At 54.9% G+C, this 18584-nt stretch overlaps 1 protein-coding gene across 7 annotated transcripts in view; it reads left to right on the top strand.

The window, feature by feature from the left end:
* GAS7 (growth arrest specific 7) overlaps nucleotides 1-18584 on the top strand; it is a 220422-nt gene that overhangs the window by 152010 nt on the left and 49828 nt on the right. For all 7 annotated transcript variants that reach the window (XM_066364871.1, XM_066364873.1, XM_066364878.1 and 4 more), the window contains exon 3: nucleotides 8623-8703. In XM_066364871.1, coding sequence (XP_066220968.1) covers nucleotides 8623-8703 — 81 coding nt within the window. The remainder of the gene's footprint in view (nucleotides 1-8622; nucleotides 8704-18584) is intronic.

Raw genomic sequence — 18584 nt, 5'->3', positions numbered from 1 at the left:
GCACCTCGTCGTCGTTCTTCTGTGAACCACCTTGTCTGTTCTTTGTTCCTTTCTGTGTGGGCTGTTTGCTGGACTTGTGGTCCGTCCGATGTGAAGGGAATGGTGCTCTCTCTGCTCTCCCGGGCCGTCTTCTGCCGTCCCGTCCATTTGTGTCTTCTTATCCACACGCTCACACGCTCACTCACCTGCTCGTTTTTTAAATCGGCCTTTGGCCGTGTAAGCAAACTTAATTTTAACAGCTGTTTTGAGCCAAGTCCTGGTTCATCACACACTCAGCGCCTACTGTGCTCAGTGCCTGGGACATAGGTGTGTGTGCATTGGGCACAACTTAGAGCTGAGGGACGAAGGGGTCACCCAATGCTCCCCCGCCAGCCTGGCAACCCCCTGGGGGCGGGGCTGGGGAGCTGCACCTCCTCCCCATGCCTGGCGCCTGTTCGTAGTCAGTGCTCAGAACGTCTGAATGATGTTGACAACACACAGGCCCATGAGCACCTGGACTCTCCCCATGTCCCTCCCCGCCGGGATGAGAAGATCCTGTTGGCCCTGATCTGTCAGCTCTGTCTACACCGAACACCTGGGAGCAGGATTGCATAAACCTCATCTTTCTTGTCCTAACTCAGGACTTCGCCCTCAGGGGCTCCAGATAAGGCTTAGTGAGGAGGCGGAGCCCTGCTGGAGCGCCAGGCGGTGCGCCTGCCACCCTGCGCCCGCTCACTGGACTGTTCTCCCTCCGGCCTCCTGCAGTGCGGTGCTTTCTCCTCTCCCTCCTTCATCGCCCTATTCTAGGACAGACTCCAAGGACTCAGTCACACTAAAGGGTTTATGGCAATCTACTTTCATTCCTAAGTCTCCCCTGGGAACCAAAACAGAGAAGAAAGCCTCATGTCAAAGCTGGGGCAGATGTTGTGAACCTGATATTTATGGAAGCTTGGGATGGAGATGATGGACATTTGGGGTGGGGGGTGGGGGAACTGCCCTTAATTGCTACCCCACACCTTGCTCCTCCCCTTGCCTGAGCCTCCATCTGACCCACGCCGTGGGGTTTTGTCTTGTCTGGGTCACCTCCGGTCTGTGGCTGCTCCCCGTGACCATGTTACTATGGACTTGACTGGTTTCTCCCCATCTGGCTAGTCACTGAGACTTTGCTTGTTAACATGCTGACTTCTGGTTCTGCCTAAGACTTACTAAACCAGCATCTTGAAGTGTGGGGTGTGGGAATCAGTCCTTTTAACAAGTGGTACTTCTGATCCCGATGAATCACTACGTTCGGGAAATGAGACTGGAGCTTTGCCAGGTACCTGGGCTTAGGTTTGGGATGCTGAGTGTCCAGGCTTTGAGCGTTTCCTTCTTGACATCTACGTACTATTTTCTTAACCCTAAAACGGGGGTCATTGTGTCTATGCACTGGCAGCTAGCCGCCGACATTGCTGGGCTCAATGATGAGACACCCTCTTCCTACAATGTGGTCAGCCCTCATCACCCGTCAGCCCGCATCCAGGGATCCCAGCGTGCTTGCCCAGGTGTGTGCCCTGTAAGGGGGTTGTCCTCAGGGACCCTAGAGGGGTTCAAGGACAGGCACGGAGAGTTCCCGCAGCCCACTAGAGTCCCCCCACCGCTCCTGGCCCTGCTGGTCCCAGGACCTTGGTGGAGGCTAGAGGCAGTTCAGAGCTTGGTTCAGGCCGATATCAAAGAGCCAGGATCTCACCAGCCTCTGTACCACCTGTGAAATGCGCATACGGAGCGCATACGGACACCTGCGCTGCCCCACCACCACCACCGAGCCGCATAAGGACCCTCTGAGCCGCTGGGAAGTAGAAAGTTGTGAACCACCACCGATGGTGATGTTTCTCTGGTCAACCATGAGACACCCCTGCAGCTCAGACATGCTGAGAAGGCATTCCAGCACCCCTTCCCCTCTAGCACCGTAGAGGGGCCCTTCCACCCTGTCCCTTTGGGAGATGTGCTCTGTGAAGGCGTGGGAAGGAGGAATGGGGCAGGGGCGGGGCTTGGAGGCCGGAAGGTAGGAAGCAGAGAGAAGGAAGAGTGGCGAGGCCTTTGTTTTATTGGTGTCGTTGTTTGATCTGTTTGGGGTTCGCTACCACCTCCCCATCCCGTCTCCCCCTGCCCAGCGACTGCTGGAAGCTGTCTGAGCTGCCTTGGTTACTCATCCCACCACTTCTCTGCTTGAAACTCTGCAGTGGCTGTCCCTACCTTCAAAATAAAAGCCAGAGTCCTTGCCATGACCTTGAAGACCCCAGAGCGTGGTTCTTAAACCCAAGCGTAGGGCAGAACCATCTGGAGGGCTGGTTAAGCCAGATCGTGGGTCCCGCCTTCAAGTGCCTGACTCGGAAACTCCAGCAGAGCCCAGACTTGCTGATGCTGCGGGTTTGGGGACCCCACGTGGAGTGCCACTGCCCTGCCCCGAAGACCCACGCCAGTCCGTCACAGCTGACCTCCTCAGCTGTGCCACAGTCCTTAATGCTCTGTGCAGACAACAGACCGCCTGCATCAGATCCTTTCTGTTTTCCATTCTTTCCGCTTGGAATTCTCTTCCCCCCGGTATGTGCATGGCCTGCTCCTTCGCGCATGCGTGCAGTAGCCAGCTTCCCGTCCGGCCCCCCGTGCGCCCACCTCCCATCACTCGCGCCCTAGTGAGTCCCTCCCACCTGTGTCAGGACTGGACTGGGGGACCAGCAGAATTTGGCAGTCGGAATGGAGCTGGGTTATAAGAGACGTCGTGACTTCTGCTGCTGCTCTCTCAGCTCGGTTCGCCCACTCTGGGCGGTTCTCTGCCTGTGGGGTGAGCGGCCAGCCCCCTGGCTGGGAACTTCGGCCCCTGCCACCTGCCAGCATCCTGTGAGCCATTGGACGCCCACCCCCGCCCTCACTCAAGCCCTCCATGATGCAGAAGATGATGAGGTACTGATGGCAGCCTCCTGGGAGAGCCCAAGCCCTGACTCACGGAATCCATGTGACAATGAGTGCCTGAGTGCAGCTGCTGAGGGTGGGGTCGTGTGTGAGGCAGCGATGGATAAAGAACAGTGCGTGGGCCTTTCTCAGTACGGGAGGCCCTCCTTGGCCACCTGACCAAAAATGTATCCCTTTCCGATAACACCCCTGACCCCCGTCTCTGCTCTCTCCTCTTTCACGCATGCTACCAGCTCACCTAACAATCTTACTTACTGCCTGTCTCTTGGCCTGACGTCCTCCCTCCACCCCCACAAGAAATATTTTACACTTCTCCTCATCGGAAAGTTTATAGACTGGTGCTCAAAGATAGGGTTGCACCACGACGATTAGAGTGTAAGCTGAAGGGGGAAGAGGGAGTGTGACCTGTCAGAGACCCTGAAGTCCCCCCAGGGCCAGCCACAGCGCCCAGTACAAAGGAGGTCCTCCTACGTCATGATAATGAAGAATAGATCGAGATACAAAATCACCTCTTGATCTTGTAATCAATAATGTAACTTATTAACTATTCATCACATTGGGATTATAAGTATTTCTTACGTTCAATTAGCGGGATAATACTAATTGTGAGGGTGGTCCTCAAGCAGACAGCGGTGTGTGTAGATGAAAACAGCGCGGTTTGGCTGCGGCTCCTCCAGAGCCCCCCGCAGAGCTGGGGCGGGCGCGGCGTGCACGCGGCGGTCTGGGCAGTCACACTGCGTGCCGGCTCCGCCTGAGGCCTTGGTTTCGTCCACTAAGCAACAGAAATGGTCGCAGGCATGGCACGGAGTCGCACGACCGCGGAAGGAGACAGCCGGGGTGGGGGGCGTGAAGTGGCCCGGGCGCAAACCGAGGTTCAGAGAGCAGAAGTAGTACTCGCTGAACTTCAGGAGGGTCAGGAGTATCGTGTCGCCAGGGAGCTCTAACTGGAAGTGGATTCCGGCGCAAGCAAGGAAACACTGGTGTCCAGTAGGGGACCAGAGGCTCTGCAGCTGAGGCCCCCAAGGGAGCCGAGCCAGACCCCCAGATGCTGACAGGCTCCCATAGCCGCGGCCTGCGTTCTCGGGAGGGCGGGCAGGCCGACCCCTGGGCCGGGGCACCGGGGCTCCTGTGACTCTCCTCGGACTCGCCGTCCTGGTGGGCTGGAGGACATGGCAGAGCGGCTTGGTGGTAATCCAGCTTCCAGACGAGGAGAGTCAAGGGCTGGAGAAGCCGGCAGCAGGGCTGCTGTCTGTCTGTCTGTCTGTCTGGGAAACCTGAGTCGCCATTCCCCCCACCCCCGCTGGTGAAGAAAACAGGGGCCAGGAGAGAAGCCACGATTGGGGCCACCACCAAACAAGGGAAAGGAAGAAGCAAGAGGTAGAGGAGCAGGGAGTGAGAGTCCCAGAAAGAGGAGGGGTCTACAAGAAGCTCAGATTCAGCCAGGACCAGAAAGCTGAAATCCCCTCGACTGATACCGCTGGTTATTTAGCCTGCTGGGCGCAGCAGAGAACCATCTCACAGTGGATGGGTGCAGATTGGGGGAGTGGGGGGCCCAAGGCTTACCCGTGGGCCCAAGGGTAATAATCCCTACGACCAGTGGCCTAGGTGCAGGGCTTGTTGTGGCCTTCTGACTAGAAGCTAATACCTCTGGCGGAAGCAGGATGCAGTCTTAGCAAGGGGAAATGAAGTCCAGAAGTGACTTGAAAATTAATAGCTCTGACCTCATGTACTGTTTTGTTATTGACATTACTGTTGTGGTGATCTATTTTTTTTTAAGGTTTTATTTACAGAGTTTACAGAGAGGAGGGCGGGGAGCAAGAAGTATCAACTCATGGTTGTTTCACTCTAATTGTCGCATGTGCCTTGATCCGGCAAGCCCAGGCTTGGAACCGGCGACCTCAGCATTCCAGGTTGATGCTTTATCCTCCGCGCCACCTCAGGGCAGGACGTTGTTGTGATCTCAAGGAGGGCACAGGTGTGGTCTGAAACCCAGATTTACATCACTTTCTACCTTTCAAGTATAGTCTCTCTTTAAAAAGTTTTATTCTACATGGGGCAGCCGCTATGATCCACTGATGGAAAAATTGTCATTTCCAGCTTGTCACCTCGATGACTAGAATAGCAGCCTCCCTCAGACTGGTGTGGTCCACAGCCAGTCTGTCTGTCTGTCTGTGCCGGGCTCCCCTGGTTGCAGTGGGAGGGGTCCGCATTAAGCTGGAGTTCCCTTTAGGAAAAAACACACGTTTCTCATGACCTGAGTTGGATGGGGTTCTCTGAAAGAAAGTCTCACTTCTTCCTCTCTGACCTGACCCTGTCCCCAGAGCCTCTGGGACCTGCATGGCAGTGACTCTGTTAGGAGTCTGCATGGTCACCTGGAATGACCTAGAAGTCCAGGAATGGAAGCCCAGAGAATGCAAAAGGGCCTCAGTCCGGAGTACCACGGGCCCCAAGCCACCTCCGCAGTTTCTCTTTGTCAGGGGGCCTGGTGTGCCATAAATCGATTAGCGAATGTTCCGTCGGAAAAGACCTGGAAATGGCTTCCTCCCTGTGTGGGGTGATCTTTCCTCCTGCTGCTGAGGTCACTCAGCCAGAGATCTGGTGGCTCTCTCCAGATGTCGGCCTGGCCTGGCCTCACCCCTGCCCCTGGCTGTCAGTGGCTGTGTGTGCTCTGGACGGGTCAGAGCTGGCCGACAGTGGGCGCTACCCTGTCTCTGCTGGGCCCTGGTGGGTCCTCCATGCCCTGTTGTCTGAGTGCCGGTCAGTGCACCCGTCCTCCTTCGGGGAAGACCCCAGCTTCCACGCCCTCCCTGCTGCTCCCCTCTCCAGGCCTCTGGTCCGTCTCCTTCCCCTGAGAAAGAAAGGGTCCCCGTTACACACCCCCCCCCCCCCCCCGCAGCTGTCAACTCCTTAAACCCAAACAGTGGGTCGCAAGAGTTTCAAGTCACCAATAAAAGCTGCAGGACAGGAGTACTGAGGCCTAAAGGACCAGTCAGCCTCACACCTTTTTGGGTTAAGTATGGGAGCACCAGAGTGGTGTAGAGTGTCTTACCCTAGGCTGCACAGCAGATCGGAAGAGCTGAAGCAAAAACCCAGTTTTCTCTTCTTTTCTTTTTCTTTTTCTTTCTTTGTGTGTGTGTGTGTGAGAGAGAGAGAGAGAGAGAGAGAGAGAGAGGCAGACAGACAAGACAGACATGAAGAGGAGAGGTGAGAAGCATCAACTCGTAGTTGCATCACTTTAGTTGTTCATTGATTGCTTCTCATACGTGCGTTGACTGGGGGGGGGGGGGGGGGGCTACAGCCAAGCCAGTGACCTCTTGCTCATGCCAGTGAACTTGCACTCAAGCCAGTGACTTTGAGCTTCAAGCCAGTCACCTTTGGACTCAAGCCGGCGACCCCATGCTCAAGCCAGTGACCTCAGGCTTTTGGACCTGGGACCTCAGCATCCCGGGTCGATGCTCTGTCCACTGCACCACCAATGGTCAGGCAAAACACCCAGTTCATTTCAATGCTAATTGTGAGAGCCATTGAAAGAGTTCTGCTTTTTTTATTTTTAATATTTGAGACAATTGAAATTTCAGGATTAGAATTTTTTGATTAACTAGTGTTATTCATACATTGGGCTAACTTTAAAAACAACTTTACACTAAGGACTTGTCTATGGACATTTGGCCTGAATACAACGACCACTTAGGGTGGATACCATCCTTGACCTCTGAGGCCCAGAGAAGACAGTTAGCTTAGCCAGGGGACCCTGGTGGTCAGAGGCAGAGCTGGGATTCGAAGTCAGGCAGTCTGGCTCTAGACCCTCTGCTGTTAATGGATTCTAACCAGGCATCCCCAAACTGTGGCCCGCGGGCCGCATGTAGCCGCCTGAGGCCATTTATCCGGCCCCCTGCAGCACTTCAGGAAGGAGCACCTCTTTCATTGGTGGTCAGTGAGAGGAGCACTGTATGTGGCGGCCCTCCAACGGTCTGAGGGACAGTGAACTGGACCCCTATGTAAAAAGTTTAGGGACCCCTGCATACTGTCCGGCACGTTTAATGATTTTGTAAAGATACTCACAAAAGTCTACCCTTGAAAAGAATAGTTTGATTTTGTTCTGTGTTAAAGCTGTATGTATGTCTAGAAAACAAGTTGACATTTGGAAGTGGAAGTGTTGGTAGTGATGATCTCCGGGGTGTGGGATTATGGATGATAACATTTTTCTTCTCTGGGCTTTTCTATAGCGTTCGATGTTATATGGTGAGAAAGTGTTTCTTTTCATCCTTAGATAATTCTGTGAGAAGTCTGTTCATAGGGGTGACGTGGGCCGTGTTTGGGGGACTATCTCTATAACGAGGTATATACATCACTAATATCGGTTCAGTCTTAGCTTTGCTCCTGGCTGGACCAGGTAGCTGTGTATCCGGAAGAGGGGACCAGTCAGACGCAGCAATTGTCATTCAAACAAGACGTAGAACAGACTTTGAGTATCACCCCCTTTGACAGAGGACCATGTCTCTGCACAAGGCTCTCTCCTCTGCACTTTGGGGTGTCAGGTGACAATGGCATTAGGGAGAGATGCCCGGTTGGCAGCTGGGGACAGGAGGGTTCCTGGAGCTTCAGGAGGTGGCAGCCTCTGGGGATAAGAGAGGGAGGGGCACAGGGTGGGGGGACATTTCAGAGGATGCCAGCTGGAAGGCCACCTCCCTCTGGTCCCCGCTGCGTGGAGAAGGGTCCCTAGCAAAGAGAAATCCTGTCGTCATGGGAGGTGGGGAGGGTGTGGGAGCAGAGAGCGGGCCCCTGGTTCCTGGGTGTAGGGAGGAAGGTGACTGTGGGAGCAGAGAGCGGGCCCCTGGTTCCTGGGTGTAGGGAGGAAGGTGACTGTGGGAGCAGAAAGTGGGCTCCTGGTTCCTGGGTGCAGGGGGGAAGGTGACTGTGGGAGCAGAGAGCGGGCCCCTGGTTCCTGGGTGTAGGGAGGAAGGTGACTGTGGGAGCAGAAAGTGGGCTCCTGGTTCCTGGGTGCAGGGGGGAAGGTGACTGTGGGAGCAGAGAGCGGGCCCCTGGTTCCTGGGTGCAGGGGGGAAGGTGACTGTGGGAGCAGAGAGCGGGCTCCTGGTTCCTGGGTGAGGGGGGAAGGTGACTGTGGGAGCAGAGAGTGGGCCCCTGGTTCCTGGGTGTAGGAGGAAGGTGACTGTGGGAGCAGAGAGCGGGCCCCTGGTTCCTGGGTGCAGGAGGGAAGGTGACTGTGGGAGCAGAAAGTGGGCTCCTGGTTCCTGGGTGCAGGGGGGAAGGTGACTGTGGGAGCAGAGAGCGGGCCCCTGGTTCCTGGGTGCAGGGGGGAAGGTGACTGTGGGAGCAGAGAGCGGGCCCCTGGTTCCTGGGTGCAGGGGGGAAGGTGACTGTGGGAGCAGAGAGCGGGCTCCTGGTTCCTGGGTGAGGGGGGAAGGTGACTGTGGGAGCAGAGAGTGGGCCCCTGGTTCCTGGGTGTAGGAGGAAGGTGACTGTGGGAGCAGAGAGCGGGCCCCTGGTTCCTGGGTGCAGGAGGGAAGGTGACTGAGAGCAGAGAGCGGGCCCCTGGTTCCTGGGTACAGGGGGGAAGGTGACTGGCTCAGACCATTCTTTTCAGCTCTGATTTTCTAGTTCTTCTCTGTGACCCTCTGAGGTTTGACCTTATGAAATCCTGAAAGCGGTTTTGTTTCTTTCTCTGACCAGAGACCACCTGGGAACGGCCCGGCGGTTCTCCTGGGATCCCAGCCAGCCCGGGCACGCACAGAAGCGCGCTGCCTCCGACAGGTACTGTTCACTTACTCTCTCGAGGCAGCTGGGAGGGGCCGCACCACCACGGTCAGTGGACGCTCAAGACTCTGCACCTGGGGTCTGAAACCTGGCTGGTGACCATAGAGACCAAACCCAGGGAGGCGCCTGGAGAGGCCCCCGCGTGGAGAGGCCCCCGCGCCCGCTGCCCAGCCGGCTGGCACTGCCCTGGCCGCTCGCCCTCGCTCCCGCTCAGGTGGACCGGGGCCGGGGGAGGGGAGGCATCAGAGCCCTCACCTGTCCGCAGGTGCAGGGACCTGAAGCAGGGGCAGAACTGCCCCATATGGTTCCCAGAGTCATCAAGGAGTAGAAGTTAAAAGAAGGTGACTATTTCTAGGGCAGTTTTCAAACAGAACATTCTGGAAAGGGAAATGGGGTTCCTTGTGAGGGTGTGAGTTCTCCCTCAGAAGAGGTAACCAAGGGGAGGTGGTCAGGATAGATAACTCCTGTAATAGGTGGGATGTGTGTTGCTTTTAGGAGGCATTGAGTTCTGAGATCCCAGGAGATGGATTGTGAGTCGCACCAGTGAGAAGCACAGCTTCAGACTTCTTATGGTTTAGGACTTGTTTTAAATGTCACCTCCTCCAAGAAGCCTTCCCTGACTGCTCGATTTAGTGCCCTTGCCGAATGACTCTAGATTCTAGCAGCGTGCTGCTGCATTATTCCCAGAGAGTCACTCTCCATGCTGGACTGTACGCTTCCTACAGGTGGGGACTTGGTCTCTACTTTTCCTTTATGGAGTCCTCAGGCCCCACACGGAGCCTGGCCTCAAAGGGGAGCAAATTTACAAATGTGTCCAAAGTCAAATGGGGTGGTGAGCCCCGCTTATTGGTTTTCCACTTTCGATGTCAACCTAGATGATTGTGGTTATACCTCGGAATGCAAACGTGGTGGCTTTGAAACTGTGCCAACAGTTGTGGCCGGACAGAGGACAGGCGGCGCCCGGGAGGGGGGCAGCGAGCCAGCGTGACCAGCCTCAGCTTACCTGGGGGGCAGCGAGCCAGCGTGACCAGCCTCAGCTTACCTGGGGGGCAGCGAGCCAGCCGTGACCAGCCTCAGCTTACCTGGGGGGCAGCGAGCCAGCCGTGACCAGCCTCAGCTTACCTGGGGGGCAGCGAGCCAGCCGTGACCAGCCTCAGCTTACCTGGGGGGCAGCGAGCCAGCCGTGACCAGCCTCAGCTTACCTGGGGGGCAGCGAGCCAGCGTGACCAGCCTCAGCTTACCTGGGGGGCAGGGAGGGTGGCTGAGAACCCTCAACCTTCACGGAACACAGAATCATCAGGTTTAATAGTTTACTGAATACATCCCACATAATCCAAGGAAGAGCCAAAATAATTTTTAAATAATAATAAGAAGTAAAAACTAACTAACCAGACTCTGAAAAACCCTAGATCAGGGGAAGGGAGGGCAGACGCAGCAAGAGTGGGCAGACCCCCCACACACACACCTTTCATAGCGGGGGGGGGGGAGTCTTTAGACATTCTGGACCACTGACACGTGAAGAAATCAGAGTGTGGTCGTGGGACATGTTAGGGATAAGAAGATCATCGGAGCAGAACTCAGAACCGAATTGGGAGAAAAAACCAACATCCGGAGGGCCAGCTGAGGATGGGAGAGGGGGAGCGGGTGTTTCCTATGGAAAGTCCTTCCAGGCTTTTAACTTTTTAAAACTGATTCTTTTGTTGTTGTTGTTTTTACTTTAAAATGATTTTCTTTTTTTAAGAAGAAAGAGTTGCCCCGGGGGAAGGGAAGTGTGCCACTTGCGCCTGACTCCCTAGGGATGAGGTCAGTGCTACCTAGCCGTGCTCGGATTCCGTCCCCAGAAACGGGCCGTTCCGTCTTCCTCCCTGCAGGGTGACAACAGGCAGAGTCCTGGGCGCACTGACTTCTGTTTTGTGGTTCTGGTGCTTTTTGACAACAGAAATGACAGCGTGAGTAGTGTGAGGTGTGGCCCTCTGTCCTGGCTGGCGCCGGGCCAGCTGGACGTTGGAAAGAAACCTGGCTGTCTTTCCCAGCCAGCGCGGTCCCTGGGGCAGGACAGGACAGGGACACGGGCCGTGGAGGCCGGGGCGTGTGGAGATGGTGTGTGTGAACTGCCACAGCCTGCTCTGTTGGTGGGGCTGGTCAGGGAGCTTATCCTTTGAGCAGTGGGGTCACCTCTCTAAAGCTCACTGTTCCTGGTTCTGTCCCCAGACAGCGCTCTTTCCCGTCGTTCATGGGCTTCGTTCCCCAGAAGAGGGACAGGGAAGAGCTGGCTCTGACCACCTGGCCGGAGACCAACGTGTGACAAATTACTGCCTCCACCCGACAAACACAGTGACACCCCTGTCTGCCCCGTGCAGAGCTGGGTGCTGGGGCTGCGAGGGGGGCCAGAAAGGTGGGGGGCGGAGTAGAGAGGCTCAGATTCGGTGATGCGAACGGGCGAGGTGGCCACGGTGTTAGAGTGTGTGGGCACAGGGACAGAGTGTGTGGACGCCAGCTCTCCCTTCTCTGGCCCCGCTGCCGAGACCTAGGGCGGTGTCTCCCAAAGGGCCGTCAGGGGAGCCTGAGCCTGCAGGCTCTCTGCCAAGGAGGCTCTGCAGTAAATACAGGCGGAAACCCACTCCCCTCCCCTTGGGAGACGCACCGCGCACATCAGCGCTCCGCAGGCTCGGAGGAGGCGTGCAGGGGGCCACCTGGCCTGGAGCTCCTGCCCTTTGGTGTGTTTGCAGTGGGTGTACAATAGTCCCCCCATACCTGGAGGGATGCCCCCAAGTCCCCTGGTGGACACCTGAAATATCATATGGTACTTAACCCTTTATATACATGTATATGTCTTTCCTATACCTGCATACATATATGTATACCTATGATAACGTTTAATTAGTAAATTAGGCGCAGTAAGAGAGTAACAAAAAAACTAAAACATAACAGAACGATAACAATGTAACATCATAAAAAGGACAGGAATGTGGCTTTATAAAGCAAGGGTTCCCCGAGCACAGGCACTGAGCTGCCGGCACAGTCGATGACAACCGAGATGGCTAGGAGTGGCCAGCGGCCGGGAAGCGTGTGCAGTGTGGAGGTGCAGGACAAAGGGGTGATTCCCGGGACAGGACGGGGCTGGATTCCGTCACGATGTTCTCAGAATGGCAAGCAGGCTAAAGCTATGAGTTGTTTATTGCAGGAATTTTCCATGTAATGTTTTTGGATCGTGGTCGGCCCCGGGTGACTGAAACCTCGGAAAATGAACCGGTGGTAAGAGGGGCTGCGGCACATGCTGGCCCAGCTCTTCCGGCTCCGGTGCCATGTTCTCAGCTCTGGGGTGCTTTTACTTAGCGGGGCACATCTGGCAATGTCTGTCGTTTTGGGCAGTCACCATGCAGGGTCAGTGCTACAGGTGTCCAGTGGGTGGAGGCCAGGGACGCTGCTAACATTCTACAGGGCACAGGAGAGCACAGTCCCCACCGCAAAGCTTCGCCCAGCCCCACGTGTGCCCAGCGCCGGGGTTGAGAAGCTGGGCTGTTAGGGGCACTCAGAGCATCCGTTCAGCCCGGCTCATGGGTCAGGGCGGCAGACCGCATGGCCCATTGGAAGGAGAAGCAGACAAAACCTCCAGAGCCCTAGTTCTTTGATTCTGAGACCCACCTTTCATCTCCCTCTCCCCACATTTTAACACAGGGGTGGGCAAGAGCACGTGAAACACAGAGTCTGTTCTTTAGTATTCCTTATTAATTGGATCATTTTCCACACAAACAGCTGTCAACCTCCTTTTGCCCGCCCCTGTATCTTGGACATAAGATGCATCCTGCAGCCCATGGTATATCCCAGTTTCACTGAAAGCATCTTTTCTTTCTTTCTTTCTTTCTTTCTTTCTTTCTTTCTTTCTTTCTTTCTTTCTTATCATTCTTAAGATAAGGGTGCCTCTAACAGGCAGTGCCATCTTAGATTGATGACAACCGGGGCCTCGGGCACCTCGCTTCTCCTTGCCAGGCCTCCCTCGGCCCATTCGTCAGTAGAGGGCCGGGAGGAGGGTCCCGGCCGAGGTCCCGCCCAGGCCAGCGTGGGTGGTGATCTGTGATGTCTCTCCCCTGGGGCATGAGCACGGGCCAGCCTCCCCCTCCCCCAGCTCTCTGGGATGGAAGGGGACAGGACCCACCAGGGACACTAGAGCAGGATCCCGGATATTATGACATCTGCCCTAGTTTGATTTTGTTTTTATTTTTTAACCTAAATCTCATCGCTGAAGAATACAATAATAGTCACAATGGTTCTCTCCCTACAGGGGGAGCACAACATGGTTTTCCAGCCATTCTTTCATTCCGTTTTACAAGCAGTTTTCCGGAGATTGCATTTTCTCGTGGGGGGAGACGCAGATTCGGTGAGGACCGGAGGTTGCTTCAGAACTGAGCCGCCCCCATCCCCATGCTCTGTCCTTGCTGACTCCCCTCCTGGGGACCACCGGGGGGCCCTGGATCTCAGCCCCTTCTGTCCAGCGTGCGCTTCATGATGGCATCCCAGACCTTTTCATTCAGACGATATGAGAGGTGCTGTTCTCTGTACGGGGGACACAGCCACAGACAATCCAGACCTGTGCAATCTCTGCTCCTGTGAACCTACATTACTAGGGGTGCTGGACAAACAAGCACACAGGAAACTGTCCAGTTTTCCTGGTGTGTGTTCTGATGCAAGGAATCGAACCTGGGCGGAGGGATTGGAGAATCAGGGAAGGTTTCAGTAAGAAAGTGACAATTCACGTGCACCTTTAAAGACCATGAGATGTGTAAGTGTGTGCGGCAGTGGTGAGATTGTTCTAGGAATAGCTAGTGCAAAGGCCCTGGGGCAGGAGTGATCGTGGTGTGTCTGAGAACAGGAAGCAGGCCAGTGTGGCTAGAGGGTAGAAGATTAAGAGAAGGCAGAGTGTCAGTGGAACCTGCTGGGCTTTCCAAGACAGAGGAAGGTGTTGGGATTTCATTCTGAGAATGACCGTCCGCGGGGGGCGGGGGGGTAAGAGCAGCAATCAGTGGAGATGTGTTACCTTCACGAGAAGCTGCCAGGCAGCCTGTGGCTCTGTCAAGACAGTTCTTGAATAGCTGTGATGGGGATTGGAGTATTTAACCAGCAAGGTAGGTGGGGTAGGGGGTGGGGACAGGGTTTTACTTCAGTCCTAGCTACGACGTGCGCTTCAGAGAGGGCCACCGACAGACGGGCTGGCTCTCCCTCCCGTGCAGGCGTGCCGTATAGGAAGCATAGCCATCACACCCCTAGCTGGGGAGAGAGGCCAGAGGGCCCACTCAGTGCCCCCACCCATTGCGTTCCGCTCTCTGGGTGTCGGGTACTACCAGGGTCACCACCGGGCCACTGGACGGGGGACTTCCCCTGCCAGTTCCGTCCGTTGCCAGCGTTGTGGGAGCTGCGTTCAGTCCGGAGGCTGACTTAGAGTCGGTCCCTGCCAGGCCTTCTGGGTGAGGCTCACAGAAGTCAAGTTCAAGCCCAAACAGAATAGCTAAGGTGCTATTAGGTAACCACGGCGAACACTGAACATCGTCTCTGAGCTGGTTTAATATGCGGTGTGGACATAATGATTTATCGAGCAAGAAATAGCAACAGCCAGAGGGAAAGGAAATGTGAGTGAAAATGAGGTTCTGGGAGTTCATGTGTGAGTCACCGGGCAGAAGGAATGAGTGGACAGAGGACTGTCCAGTCGCAGCTTCTGCCACAACGGAAATGTTCCGTAGCCGCCCTGTGTGGCATGGTAGCCGCCAGTCACAGGTGGCTGATGTGACCAGCGTTCCCTGAGGAATTGAATTGTTCGTTTACTTTAACTTAATACGGTACCTCTTCGGTGTTGGAATAATTTTAGATTTACTGAGACGTGGTCAAGACAGGACAGAGAGGTCTTGTGTACCTTCTACTCAGCTTCCCCTAACGCTAGCATCTCACGTACCCCGGTGCTCTTGTCACTGCTGAGCAACGAGCGCTGTGCATTCCTGTCAGTGGAATAGAGCTGGACTTCAGCAGTGTTCCTTTTTCTGTTCTGGGATCCAGTCCCAGATACCACATTGCATTTAGATCGATCTATCTTCCCTCCTTCCCTCCTTCCTTCCTTCCTCCCTCCCTCCCTCCCTTCCTCCCTCCCTCCCTCCCTCCCTCCCACCCTCCCTTCCTCCCTCCCTTCTTTCCTTTCTTCCTTCCTTCTTTCTTTCTTTCATTCATTCATTCTTTCTTTCTTTCTTTCTTTTAAATTTCAATAGCCACCTGTGGGCCCTGGCCAGGCAGCCCAGTTGGTTAGGGTGTTATGTACTGATACGCCAAAGTTGCGGGTTCCCTCCCCGGTCAGGGCACATGCAAGGATCAACCAATAAATGCATAAATAAGTGGAACAACAAATCTCTCTCTCTCTCTCTCTCTCTCCCTCGTTCTCCTTCTCTCTTTCCCTCCCCTCTTCCTCTCTCAAAACTAAAATAAATAGATAAATAAAATAAATAAAAGCCACTGTAGCCAGTGGCAACCTCATCACTGGGCAGGTGCGGCCAGTGAATTCTTTTCTGAGCTTGTGAGCCTAGATGATCAATGAACTTGCATTTCTGTTTTTTGCTTTTTTTATTTTTTAAGACGAAGGACGTCTGTCGCCTATTGAGCCCCCCTGGGGTGCGCCATGACCCTGCGGTTCTCCCCATCGCTCCTCCTCTGAGTGTGCCAGGCTGGGACACAAAAGGCAGGGAGACGAGGTGTCAGAGCAGAGAGCCGCTGCGTGGGGAGAAACGGTTGGATGGAAAATTAGTTTTTCTTTCCCAGTAATTGTTTTGACATGAGCAGTAATTAGCTCACAGCTGACGGACCAGAACCGAAGTGAGAACAAGAGGGTGGATTAGGGACGAAATGCCCTGTGTCAGACAGTTCCTAGCCGCGCTGGCTCAGTGGGCTGGGAGCCGGGGGGGCGGGGGCTGGGGGTACGCCAGCAGCAGGAGAAAGAAGGGGGTTGAGTGAGAGTGTCCTGTTGGGGTGCTGTGAGTAAGTAGAGGAGAGCCCCTGCCCTCAAGGAGTTGGGGGCGATCTTGGTTTACAGGGACCCCACACCATGAAAGGGGGTAGTGACTGATTCTAAACGAAGGGTTGCTCAGGTAAGAGCTCCCACATTCTGTTGTCAGAGTCCCACTGAAAGGTGGTTCTCTGTTTCATCGTCATGGTAGGCGTTACAATCAGGGTCGTGTTGGCCATCGTATAGTAAACAGAGAGACACACCGTGAACGTCTGTACTGTGGTGCGGTTTGTGCCTGGGTGTTTTGTTTTGTTGTTGAGAGTTCAAATGAATGTGCTCATCCAACTCTCTGGGTCTAGTGCCTTTTGGAGGGAGGTCATTTTTCCAAGGCTTTACTCACCTTGGTGTTTCTAGTGTCTTTTGAAACCATTTTGATCACCGGAATCTTAAGAAAGGTTTTGTATGTGTTTAGCGTGGAATTATAAATCCTATACTCTTGTATTAAAAAAATAATTTCGCCTGGCCTGTGGTGGGGCAGTGGATAAAGCATTGACCTGGAATGCTGAGGTCGCCGGGTCAAAACCCTGGGCTTGCCTGGTCAAGGCACAAATGGCAGTTGATGCCTCCCGCTCCTCCCCTCATTCTCTCTCTCTCTCCCTCTCTCCTCTCTAAAATGAATAAATGAAATCTTTAAAAATAAATAAATAAAATGTCTGCTTTTTGTTGGGCTTATGTTTTCTTTCCAATTCCCAATTCTAAACATTTGTGTTCTCTTTCACACTCGGATTACACGGGCTGATTGGCTTTTTTTTATTGCTGTGACCTTCCCCCCGCCCCTCCCCCCAAATAAACCACAAACAAAGAGAACCAGCCAGGGTTATTAACGTTATCCCGCTTCCTAACTCATGAATTTCTGTCGCCATATTTATACCTCGTTCTCGTGTTTTCCTTTGGTTTATTTCATTGGCTTTTGCTTTTTTTTTTTTTTTCCTAAACTCTTAAATGGAATGTTTAGTTCATTTTTTATTTATCCTTGGCTTTAGTGATGAGGTCATTGAGGCTGTAAGTTTTCCTCCAAATATAATTCGAGTCTTGTCCCATTTGTTTTTGCTACATTCTCCCTTCTTACCTCCTAAATATTATGTCATTATTGTTGTAAATTCCTCCTCAACCTGTGATTATCTAACAGGGCATTTTCTCACATTTCTAAGCATTTGGGAGTTGGGGAGACGGGGAGCTATACGTTTGTTCTTTTATTATCAATGTCCACTTTTATTACCTTTCTGCTCAAAGAAAGTGGCTTGTGTGATTTGTGCCCTTTGCAATTTATTGAGACATTATTTATGGCTTAAGTATGCCCAATATTTATACACACACATATATATTTTTTTAATCTTCCATGACTTCTTGGCAAAAGATACTCTCTTTGTTTGTAGAGTATTATGTATCATGCATCTCGTTCCATCAGCCTTTTAAATGATATTAGCGAGATCTCCCCACGTCCGCCCTGCTGTCCACGAGTCGGGCGTGGACGGACAGAGACAGCGGCGTGTCAGGGCCTCCTGCTGTCCACGAGTCGGGCGTGGACGGAGAGAGCGGCGTGTCAGGGTCTCCTGCTGTCCACGAGTCGGGCGTGGACAGACAGACGGAGAGAGCGGTGTGTCAGGGCGTCCTGCTGTCCACGAGTCGGGCGTGGACAGACAGACGGAGAGAGCGGTGTGTCAGGGTCTCCTGCTGTCCACGAGTCGGGCGTGGACAGACAGACGGAGAGAGCGGTGTGTCAGGGCCTCCTGCTGTCCACGAGTCGGGCGCAGACGGACGGAGAGAGTGGTGTGTCAGGGCGCCCTGCTGTCCACGAGTCGGGCGAGGACGGACGGAGAGAGCGGCGTGTCAGGGCGTCCTGCTGTCCACGAGTCGGGCGTAGACAGATGGAGAGAGCGGTGTGTCAGGGCCTCCTGCTGTCCACGAGTTGGGCGAGAAGGAGAGAGCGGTGTGTCAGGGCCTCCTGCTGTCCATGAGTCGGGCGTGGACGGAGAGAGCGGCGTGTCAGGGCGTCCTGCTCTCCACGAGTCGGGCACAGACGGGCAGATGGAGAGAGCGGTGTGTCAGGGCCTCCTGCTGTCCACGAGTCGGGCGCAGACGGAGAGAGCGGTGTGTCAGGGCCTCCTGCTGTCCACGAGTCGGGCGTGGACGGACAGAGACAGCGGCGTGTCAGGGCCTCCTGCTGTCCACGAGTCGGGCGTAGACAGATGGAGAGAGCGGTGTGTCAGGGCCTCCTGCTGTCCACGAGTCGGGCGTGGACAGAGAGAGCGGTGTGTCAGGGCCTCCTGCTGTCCACGAGTCGGGCGTGGACGGACAGAGAGAGCGGTGTGTCAGGGCCTCCTGCTGTCCACGAGTCGGGCGTGGACGGACAGAGACAGCGGCGTGTCAGGGCCTCCTGCTGTCCACGAGTCGGGCACAGATGGACAGAGACAGCGGTGTGTCAGGGCCTCCTGCTGTCCACGAGTTGGGCGAGAAGGAGAGAGCGGTGTGTCAGGGCCTCCTGCTGTCCATGAGTCGGGCGTGGACGGAGAGAGCGGCGTGTCAGGGCGTCCTGCTCTCCACAAGTCGGGCACAGACGGGCAGATGGAGAGAGCGGTGTGTCAGGGCCTCCTGCTGTCCACGAGTCGGGCGCGGACGGACAGAGAGAGCGGTGTGTCAGGGCCTCCTGCTGTCCACGAGTCGGGCGCGGACGGACAGAGAGAGCGGTGTGTCAGGGCCTCCTGCTGTCCACGAGTCGGGTGCAGACGGACGGAGACAGTGGTGTGTCAGGGCCTCCTGCTGTCCACAAGTCGGGCACAGATGGACGGAGAGAGCGGTGTGTCAGGGCGTCCTGCTGTCCACGAGTCGGGCGCGGACA

The sequence above is a fragment of the Saccopteryx leptura genome, chromosome 2 (assembly GCF_036850995.1).
Source record: "Saccopteryx leptura isolate mSacLep1 chromosome 2, mSacLep1_pri_phased_curated, whole genome shotgun sequence".
Taxonomy (NCBI): Eukaryota; Metazoa; Chordata; class Mammalia; order Chiroptera; family Emballonuridae; genus Saccopteryx; species Saccopteryx leptura.
The sequence above is the reverse complement of the archived record's forward strand: the minus strand, read 5'-3'. Positions and strand labels throughout refer to the sequence as shown.